Source organism: Salvelinus sp. IW2-2015, linkage group LG8 (genome assembly GCF_002910315.2).
Source record: "Salvelinus sp. IW2-2015 linkage group LG8, ASM291031v2, whole genome shotgun sequence".
Taxonomy (NCBI): domain Eukaryota; kingdom Metazoa; phylum Chordata; class Actinopteri; order Salmoniformes; family Salmonidae; genus Salvelinus; species Salvelinus sp. IW2-2015.
This window is the reverse complement of record NC_036848.1, coordinates 14,380,912-14,391,669: the sequence shown is the minus strand read 5'-3', so window position 1 is coordinate 14,391,669 and position 10,758 is coordinate 14,380,912. Positions and strand designations below refer to the sequence as shown.

At 47.2% G+C, this 10,758-nt stretch overlaps 1 protein-coding gene and 1 non-coding gene across 3 annotated transcripts; one reads left to right on the top strand and one right to left on the bottom strand.

Moving 5' to 3' along the window:
* Positions 1-5,311: 5,311 nt before the first annotated feature.
* Positions 5,312-5,383, bottom strand: trnaa-ugc (transfer RNA alanine (anticodon UGC)). Its single transcript has one exon. It is a non-coding gene; the product is annotated as a tRNA-Ala (tRNA).
* A 245-nt stretch (positions 5,384-5,628) lies between these two features.
* Positions 5,629-10,698, top strand: hars (histidyl-tRNA synthetase). 2 transcript variants are annotated; one of them, XM_023992525.2, is made up of 14 exons: positions 5,654-5,781; positions 6,681-7,117; positions 7,209-7,298; positions 7,457-7,576; positions 7,691-7,786; positions 7,961-8,086; positions 8,227-8,334; positions 8,470-8,568; positions 8,754-8,847; positions 8,928-9,055; positions 9,357-9,632; positions 9,754-9,870; positions 10,025-10,171; positions 10,250-10,698. In XM_023992525.2, exons 2-14 carry the CDS (start codon positions 7,007-7,009, stop codon positions 10,307-10,309), a joined length of 1,572 nt encoding a protein of 523 aa, XP_023848293.1. In that variant the 5' UTR covers positions 5,654-5,781; positions 6,681-7,006; the 3' UTR covers positions 10,310-10,698. The 2 variants fall into 2 exon arrangements, with proteins under 2 accessions (XP_023848294.1, XP_023848293.1); XM_023992526.2 differs by lacking the exon at positions 6,681-7,117 and having other exon boundaries at positions 5,629-5,781.
* The last annotated feature ends 60 nt before the right edge of the window (positions 10,699-10,758 follow it).

Sequence of the window (10,758 nt, the reverse complement as noted above, 5' to 3'; positions counted from 1 at the left end):
CTTATACATATATTCCTCATTTCCTCTTTCTTCAAGTGCTGGATTTTCACCCACAGCAGCCAATCCACCATTCATTCTGATCTTAACTCCAAACCTCCAATGTCCACAGATTAACCCATCTTTCCCAGTATAATGCCATTTTATTTCGCAATACATCCTTATAGCAAGTACTTTATATAATAGCTTACATTGAAACAAACTGATTGATGTGTCAATTGTTGTTTTATATGTCAGTTCATAGACCCAATGCCAAGGTATTGGGACATCAAAACCCTGTTCGCAACTGTGGTTTAACACCATTGACTATATTCGAATTCCTTGAATCTATAGTTGGCTGCCAACTAGGTGGAGAAAATAGAAAATAGTTTCCCCTGTTGTCTTGACGATGGGGCCAACCCACATGAATGCATGTGGTGGTTGGGCAGGGTCAAAGGTGATGTGCTGGAGGGGGAGATGGTTAACGCATGGAGGCTGTATTTTGTACTCCTGAAACAGGGAAGGGGGTATAGGCTTGAATATGTGAATGGGCTTGTGTGTCTGGGAATCTGCGAATGCCCCAATTGTGGGGCTGAACTTGTGGTTCCCCAGGCAACTGAGGCACTTTTTAGGAACTCTACATTGCATGGGGTCTTTGTTGTTCACTCAGCATGTGGCATACCTCACAACTGACATCTTTCAGATGTCCTGTTTTTTTTTTACACTCTGCAACATTAAGGATATAAGAGTTCTTACTGGGTTAATTGTCCTGTCACATACTCCTAGAAGGAACCCACTGGGTACAGACATCCATTCGACGTCTATTCCACGTTGGTTCAACGTCATTTCACTGAAATGACATGGAAACCATGTTGATTCAACCAGTGTGCCCAGTGGGAAGGGTGTTCATTGCCTGATGCCAGTCTGCTCCAATGACAAGAACAGGGTTGGGAAGGTTGTTGAAATGACCAGATCATCAAATGACACTGATTATTTTACATTTTTCACTGTAGATAATCTTTAGTTCAACTAAAACTAATATGGCAGGCACTTCAGTGCAGAAACASACTGGCATCCTCTCTAGGACYACTGGCATTAGACTTACAGTAACTGACATCAAGTGAGGCCAACTCCATAAGGAACATCACTTGGAGGAGAATGCAGAGCCATACTGTGACTGTAGGCCTGCTGTTAGCTGGGTATTCAAATCGAATCAAATTTTATTTGTCACATGCTCCGAATACAACAGGTGTAGACCTTACCGTGAATGTAAATAGAACTGGTGTCCATTTGATTAATTGTTCAGCCGTCTTATGGCTTGGGGGTAGAAGCTGTTAAGGAGCCTTTTGGACCAAAGACTTGGCGCTGCCGTACCGCTTGCCGTGCGGTAGCAGAGAGAACAGTCTATGACTTGGGTGACTGGAGTCTTTGTACATTTTTTGTAGTCCACAGTGTCCCTATTGTGCCTCTATCTTTCCCCTGTTAACTAGATGTCTAGTTAGGGAAGCATAAACCTCTGATGTTGCACAGACGACTGCTATAGTTGAAATGCTAGAGTTGACTGCAGATGCTAGAGTTGAAATGCTAGAGTTGACTGCAGATGCTAGAGTTGAAATGCTAGAGTTGACTGCTAGATGCTAGAGTTGAAAGCTAGAGGCTAGAGTTGAAATGCTAGAGTTGACTGCTAGATGCTAGAGTTGAAATGCTAGAGTTGACTGCTAGATGCTAGAGTTGACTACTAGATGCTAGAGTTGACTACTAGATGCTAGAGTTGACTGCTAGTTGACTGCTAGATGTGCACATATATGTTGCTGGGGCCTGGCTTTAGGGTAGCTGGGGTACAACTTTACAACAGGGATGTATTTCTGGAAACCGAGTTTGCGCCATCCTACATTACAGATCGCCCCATTCAGAAACCAACCCTACCAGGCCCCAGCACCAACCCTGCCCTGCCAGGCCCCAGCAACATTCCAGTCCTGCCAGGCCCCAGCACCAACCTACCAGGCCCCAGCACTATTCCAGTCCTGCCAGGCTCCAGCACCAACTCTACCAGGCCCCAGCACTATTCCAAGTCCTGCCAGGCCCCAGCACAACCTGACAGGCCCCAGCACTATTCCAGTCCTGCCAGGCTCCAGCACCAACCTGCCAGGCCCCAGCACTATTAGCCCTGCCAGGCCCAGCACCAACTTGCCAGGCCCCAGCACCAACCTACCAGGCCCCAGCACTATTCCAGCCCTGCCAGGCTCCAGCACCAACCTGCCAGGCCCAGCACTATTCCAGCCCTGCCAGGCCCGCAGCACACCTGCCAGGCCCAGCACCAACCCTGCCCTGCCAGGCCCCAGCAACATTCCAGTCCTGCCAGGCCCAGCACAACCTACCAGGCCCCAGCACTATTCCAGCCCTGCCAGGCCCAGCACCAACCTACCAGGCCCCAGCACCATTTCAGCCCTGCCAGGCCCAGCACCAACCTGCCAGGCCCCAGCACTATTCAGTCCTGCCAGGCCCCAGCACCAACCTACCAGGTCCAGCACCATTTCAGCCTGCCATTCCCCAGCACCAACCTGCCAGGCCTCAGCACCAATTCCCGCCCTGCCTAGCACGAGCTCAGACACAGACCTGCCCAGTTCTTATGCTAGCACCAGCTCACCCTTGACCAGCAATGTCATTGCTGACAGTGGACTACCATCTCCYGAGGACATCCGGCCATATCCAAAAGCTGGCCCCCGAAAACCAGCTTGCAAAGGAAGAAAATGGCGCAAAACAATTCTAACTGACACACCAATGAAGCAGGCACTAGAAATGGAAAAGAATAAGGCACAATCTAGCGAAAGGCTGTTTCCGAAGAAAAGGAAGCAAGGGGGGAGTCAAAATCTGGATCTGCAAAGAACAAGAAGCCAGCTAAAAAAATATATATATAAAAGAAAATTGTGTAGAAGAGTCATCAGATGAAGAGGAGTGCTTCTGCCTCATCTGTGTGGAGCCATCTTCAAATCCTTCCAAAGGAGACTTGAGTGAAGTGTGTGAGATGCAACAAATGGGCCCATGATGCTTGCACCTCAGGCCAGGCAATTTATGTGTGCCAGAACTGTGACTCTGAAGATCAGTCTGATTAGTCAGATACGGATGTACAGTACGTCATATAGGCTGTTAAAAAACTGTGCGTTAATGCATTATTGTGTTTAAACACCACGTCTGTTTTGTTAAGACTTTAAACATTTAAGCAAGTTATCTGCAGCATTACTTTCCATTCCGATTCCAACAATTACCGTGGATCTATGTGCACGCCAGAGAACGTTGGAGTTCAAAGTTCAAAGTAAAGTGGACATGCCACTTAATTAATGTGTGCTCTGCCAGCATTATTGTTTTGATTGAAAGGCATGATTTGCCAGATTCTCTAGGCATGATTGTTTTTATTTTGAGTTTTTTAATMAAGTTGAATTTGGTTTGGAATTTGAAATTAAAATCAATATTCACAATTAATTAGTTGTGTTCTTATTTGTTGATAATCCAATGTGACAACTTACCRGATGTACAGTAGTGTGACAATTTGTCCGTTGATGGGGAAAATTGTCACAAGTGCACTCTCTCTATTTAACGGTCTACAACTCCGGTACTGAAATAAGATATGAAGATGTAATGAATACAACATATGTGCCCAAGACTTCCTTCTTTCATTTGGTATGACATTTATACCATTGGGATGTATTGTGCCCAGTAAATGTTAGACAGCGTGAAAAGTGTGACAACATACCTCACTCTCCCCTACTGGAACTGACCCTGTATATCAAATCAAATCAAATTGTATTTGTCACATGCGCCGAATACAGTGAAATGCTTACTCACGAGCCCCTAACCGACAGTGCAGTTTAAAAAAATACGGATAAGAATAAGAGATAAAAATAACAATATATACAGGGGGGTGCCGGTACAGAGTCAATGTACGGGGGCACCGGTTAGTTGAGGTAGTATGTACATGTAGGTAGAGTTAATTAAAGTGACTATGCATAGATGACAACAGAGAGTGGCAGTGGCGTGGAGAGGGGAGGGGGGAGGCAATGCAAATAGGCTGGGTAGAAGCCTCTTGGACCTAAACTTGGCGCTCCGGTACCGCTTGCCGTGCGGTAGCAGAGAGAACAGTCTATGACTAGTGTGGCTGGAGTCTTTGACAATTTTTAGGGCCTTCCTCTGACATCGCCTGGTATAGAGGTCCTGGATGGCAGGAAGKTTGGCCCCAGTGATGTACTGGGCTGTTCGCACTACCCTCTGTAGTGCCTTGCGGTCGGAGGCCGAGCAGTTGCCATACCAGGCAGTGATGCAACCAGTCAGGATGCTCTCGATGGTGKAGCTGTAGAACCTTTTGAGGATCTGAGGACCCATGCCCAATCTTTTCAGTCTCCTGAGGGGGAATAGGTTTTGTCGTGTCCGCTTCATGACTGTCATGGTGTGCTTGGACTATGTTAGTGATGTGGACACCAGGGAACTTGAAGCTCTCAYCCTGCTCCACTGCAGCCCCGTTGATGAGAATGGGGGCGTGCTCAGGCCTCTTTTTCCTGTAGTCCACAATCATCTCCTTTGTCTTGATCACGTTGAGGGAGAGGTTGTTGTCCTGGCAKCACACGGRCWYGTCTCTGACCTCCTCCCTATAAGCTGTATATAGTATGCTTACTTACTTAATCGTGTTCTTCTCATTTCTTAATTTTATATCTCCTGTGTTTTTGTTATACCTTGTTATTTTTACTTCTACATTGTTATTGATTACTGTATTGTTGGGTTAGATCTTGCAATAAAGACATTTCACTGTACTTGTGCATGTGACATTAAAACTTGAAACGTGTGTGTGTGTTTGTGTGTTTGTGTTAGGCTAAAATGGGGTATACTATTACCGACAAACTACACATTACAAGCGTAACCTAACCACTAGCAGGCATGTTCATGCCTTCAGAGACATTATAAACAATAAAATATATCAAGTTTCACATCAAAGCATTCTCAGTGAGCACTGCAGAAAGCTGACTATTCKGCGTCAGAATGTCTGTTGACATTTATTCACAAATCCTTTTTCACTTAATAAATGAATTATGTTATTAAGCTAAATGAATGCCATTTATATTTTTTCTTGACTTGATTTGGGTCACTGAGAACATATATTACAAATAATACTGCCAAATTGTTTTACAAAATCCCAAAAATGAATGCATCAACAAATTGGGGGCATGGTGGTCATCAAATCATAAAAAAAACTAAAGCTGTTCATATTCTTATTTTTGTTGATGAGATAGGCAATGTTATCTGATTGTAAGATAGTTGCCAGAAAACAGATCTTGATCAAAAGGWGTGGAGATGCCGGGGATTGAACCCGGGGCCTCATACATGCAAAGCATGCGCTCTACCACTGAGCTACATCCCCTACTGAGGTCAACCTAGAAATGCACCCTTTAGATACTGTGAATTCTGAGATATCAAATTTAGTCCAAAAAAGGTTGATAGTGTAGAAGTGTGGAACTACTTGCAACTTTCTGTTAATTTCCATGTTTTGCTGCTAAACACGATTGTTACACTGTATCTGGCATGTACATCTCACGGCGCGCTGTTAAACACCAATGTAAATKTACTGCCACCGTGCGGTACGTGGAGGTATATCCTCGGGTTCTCGGCTTCCGGTCTTTGAGGAAGCGTTAGCATGGTCTTCTAGTCTCTGGCATTAGATGCAACACCATGGCGGACAAAGCACAGATACAAGAGGCGATTAAAACACAAGGAGAAGTCGTGCGGAAAATAAAGGCAGAAAAAGCAAGCAAAGAACAGGTCAGTATTCAACGCCTAGCACGACGATGTTCCAAAAGGTTGTACGACAGCGGGACTGGGATGGGATGAACAGACACGCGTTCTACATATGTCATGAACGAAGCTAGCGTTAGCTGGTTACTCATGCCAAAATACGGGCCTTGCCGGTTCACGGTCAGATTAATTATCTAGTCATTTCAATTAGAAGTGGAATTTAATGGCTATTACAAAGTAAATCAAGAATGCTATTTTTCTTATGCACGTTAGTTAATAATAGTGCTTCAAATGATACAGCTAGTAGAAGCCAGTTATCAATCCAAACTGATGCAATCCCCTTAGGATAGTTGTCACTGCATGGGCTGGTCATTCATTGTGTAAACTCATGGTTCCTTTTAATGGCTGAATGTTGAGCTTCTCCGAGAGTCTCTCCCCACCTTTAACTAACTACACAGGTGAGGATAGAGATGATCTGTATGCGTTTTCATTTACTTGTTGTGTGTCAGTCAGGGGGTGGGATCTCACTGAGTCTTCAGATCTTCCTCCAGCACCAGGCCAGGGTCATGTTCAGTAGGACACATAGTTTCAACAAATGTTCTCCTGGTTTGTGCCTCCTGAACAAGACCCTGTGCTTGTCTGGGCCAGAGGTAGTTCTGGGTTGTGTTAAAAGCACACCGTTTCCTCCGTGCGTACTGAACATGGCCCAAAGCTTGTCTGGTCTAGGGGTAGTTCTGATTCCAGGGATCAGTGACGTCCCACCCCCACCCATGTGTCTGGGCTTTGATAGGCCGGCTGGTTTGAATCTGGGCTGTGATAGGCTGGTTGGTTTGATTTTTGGCTGTGATAGGTTGGTTTGATTGACCCCTGCCTCATGTTTTGTCCTCCATGTTGTGATGATGCGTCATGCCCGCCCGTCTCCCTAGTGATAGGGTTGCTCACCACTTTTCTCCTGTTCTTCCTGCTCGATGCCAACAACCCTGCTGGGGTCATACCTTCATCTCCGTCCGTCATCTACTTCCTCTACCTTACACGTCAACATTTGGAATCCAAACACTACGACTGGATATTCTTGGATAACACTGCGTTTGGATTGGATAACCCTACCGTCACCTGACTGTGGTTATTGGACAACATGGCTTGGTGGACTTTGCCATTGCACTGTATTGCTGCTCTGATGCTGCACTCCTGAACGGCCATTTTGTTTGTTTTTTGTTTTTCATTTGATTTTGTTTTGCTTTCCCCTGCTGGGATGATTAACCTGGGTATGGCGTCCCTGCYTCTTTGTGCGGGGTTGGCGGGCCGTCGGTCTGGATTTTGTGCCCGCTCTCTACGCACCCTCTCTGGGATGACTGTGTCTCAGGTAGGACCCTGACTCTGGAGGGTGGGATGGGGGAGGATCTGTTCCAAGGTCCTGAGGAACACTGAACTGTGTTTGTGTCTTTCTTTCCTAGATTGATGAAGAAGTGGCCAAACTGCTAGAGCTGAAGGCTCAGCTTGGAGGAGATGAAGGCAGACACCAATTCACGCTCAAGACCGCAAAGGTAAATACTGCCTCCATAGAGAGTGCACCTCACAGGCACCGGGTGATCATGAAGAGAACTTGCTGCATAACATGTTTACTACTCGTCTTTTACTGAAAATCCAAATCAGCAGGTGATGTCTTGCTTATGCACTCTTTCTCTCCCTCCATCTCTCTCAGGGWACCAGGGACTATAACCCTAAGCAGATGGCCATCAGAGAGAAAGTCTTCAACACCATCATCAGCTGTTTTAAACGCCACGGAGCCGAGAACATCGACACACCCGTCTTTGAGCTGAAGGTGTGTGGGAGGCACACACACACACACACACTGTTGACAATGAATAGAAAGTTGTAAACTAGCCAGTGGGTTTGTAATAAATCGGGATTTTGTGCTTATGTTGACAATTTGTAGGAAACGTTGACAGGAAAGTATGGTGAGGATTCTAAGCTCATCTACGACCTGAAGGACCAYGGAGGAGAGCTGCTGTCCCTTAGATATGATCTCACTGTATCCTTGTATTAGTCCTGATGCGTACKTTGCTAAGTGGGCTAGCCTGCAAGCTGGTCAGTTAATTCCCTATGTTTTTCATGGTCATGCCTCGAAAGCAAACCAARTGGTGGATTTTAACAAGGTTAGGAGCCAATCAGGTGTCTACTAGTCCTTGACCCCACCCCCTCCCAGGTGCCTTTCGCCCGTTACCTGGCCATGAACAAGGTCACCAACATCAAGCGCTACCACATTGCCAAGGTCTATCGCCGTGACAACCCCGCCATGACCCGCGGKCGCTACAGGGAGTTCTATCAGTGTGTAAGCGTCAGAGCGAACCCMGGTTCGACCGTCCACATCAGCCATAACACTGGAATCATTTTTGCTTTCTGCTACATCCAGATGTTTGTGGATACACATGYCCCATTTTCTTGCTAAGTGTGTGTTTCTCCGRCTCCCAGGATTTTGACATTGCAGGCCAGTACGACCCCATGATCCCAGACGCTGAGTGCCTGAAGATCGTCCACGAGATCCTGAGTGAGCTGGAGCTGGGAGACTTCCGCATCAAGGTAGGTCAGAGACACACATCACCCGTGGTAAAACATCCTGTGACGCAATATGAAGCAAGGAATACACGGAAGGTCTGTATGTGTGGCCATACTCGTCCTAACTCCCCTCCCCACCCTAATATCCTCTCTGTGCAGGTGAACGACAGACGTATTCTKGACGGAATGTTTGCAGTGTGTGGAGTTCCGGATGACAAGTTCCGCACCATCTGCTCCACAGTGGACAAACTGGACAAGGTAAACCCGCTGGACAATAACCTTATGTGGTTAAGGAAATGGAATGCTAAACGGTAAACATTAACAATGTTTTAATATGCAAACAAAGTAAATAAAGGATAACATTTCTCCCTTATTTTCTCCACCCTTTCTATGCTGCTCCCTGCTTTTCTCTCCCACCTATGTGTTCTCTCTTCACCCCCCAGATGTCTTGGGAGGATGTGAGGAGTGAAATGGTGAAGGAGAAGGGTCTGTCTGAGGAAGCAGCCGATCAGATCGGACAGTATGTCAGCTTGCAGGGTGAGGACAGGTCACACACACAGACTGACCTTTGACCTTTCCCCTGGTCTGACCCTGTCTGTGATTGGTGTGTGTTCCAGGGGGGATGGACCTAGCTGAGCGCCTGCTGCAGGATGCTAAGATGTCACAGAGCAAGCAGGCGTGTGCCGGCCTCACAGACATGAAGCAGCTCTTCAGCTACCTGCAGCTCTTCCAGGTTACAGACAAGGTGAGGGGTCAGAGGTGACAGGTTATCTGGTGACCAAGGTGATATGACAGGTAATGCGTCTCTATAGAAATATTTCCATCAACAGCCTACTCCGTAGAGGCATTTAGTTCTCTATGAACAGTAATAGTTTTTTGGGGGTTCAGGGGTTATATATATATAGATGTCATGATATGATCAGCTGAAATAAGTCTGAGGGTGCAGTCCTTTTTTCCAAATTCCTTGCCTCGTGTTCCTTCCTACTGTCTCCTTTTAATCTGTCCTCTCCCTCCCTTCTTTCTTCCCTCTCTTCCCCCTCTCCCAGGTGGTGTTTGACCTGAGTCTGGCCCGTGGGTTGGACTACTACACAGGTGTGATTTATGAGGCCATTCTGACCCAGYCCGGCCCGGTCCCAGTGGCGGCAGCCCAGAACGGGGCGGGCGAGAAGGCTGAGGAAGGTGTGAGCGTGGGCAGCGTGGCGGGCGGCGGGCGCTACGACGGCCTGGTGGGCATGTTCGACCCCAAGGGCAGGAAGGTGCCGTGTGTGGGGGTCAGCATCGGCATCGAGAGGGTCTTCTCCATCATGGAGCAGAAGGCTGAGGTAAGGAAGGGGGACGGGCATTATCAACAGCCAGCTCCCCCCACAGGCTGGTCTGTTCATCAATGTGCCAGAGAGAAACTCTGTGTGTGGRTGACTGGTGTGTTGGGGTCTGGCTCCCCAGGCATCGGCGGAGAAGGTGCGAACCACAGAGACTCAAGTCATGGTGGCCTCGGCACAGAAAAACCTTCTGGAGGAGAGACTCCGACTGACCGCTGAACTGTGGAACGCTGGGATCAAGGTGTGTGTGTGTGTGTGTGTGTGTGTGTGTGTGTGTGTGTGTGTGTTCGATCTGAGATTGACACGGTGAGTCAGAGATGGTGCGTGTGTGGGCTGAGTGTGGGCTGTGGCTATTCATAAGAGGAACCTTTATATAACTGTGGTTGGGTTGTCAGGCAGAGGTGATGTATAAGAAGAACCCCAAGCTGCTGAGCCAGCTGCAGCACTGTGAGGACTCTGGGATCCCCCTGGTGGCGATCCTAGGGGAGCAGGAGCTCAAGGACGGGGTGGTGAAGCTCCGAACGGTCCACAGCCGAGAGGAGGTGAGATTCTCATACACGCAGCATCTAACACACACACACTCTTGAATAAAACACCACATTTCTGTTTTTTTTTCTCAGATTGACGTGTCCAGAGCCGAACTAGTGGAGGAGATCAAGAGAAGGACCTCAGTCGTCTAAGTCATGGTTTTGCCTGACAACACCCCGCCTCATCATCCGATTGGCTCAAGAAGTTGTTTACCACAGGTRTCCCCGCTGACCACCCAAAGCCCTCAACATGCCAACCAAGATCATCACGTCTCAACTGCAGAAGATTGCCCAATAGTTTCACTTGTCCAGGCCTTGCATATTTTTGGTCTCAAAAGGCAGTGGTTTCGTGCCGACTACCCAGACACCTGCGTACCCTCAAGGACGAGGAACATTGATAACGTACATAAGACAATAGTATGACATGGGTAACATTGCAATAGTCACTGTATTAGTCTTAGCGCTAAAGGTTGATCTGCCTATATWGGAAATATGAAAATGCCTGTCCTATCAGCATACCAATAAACGGATATTTACCTCCACCTTAAGAGATTGATTTACAACAGGTGTATCCAACAGCAGATTACAATTTAATGTGGACT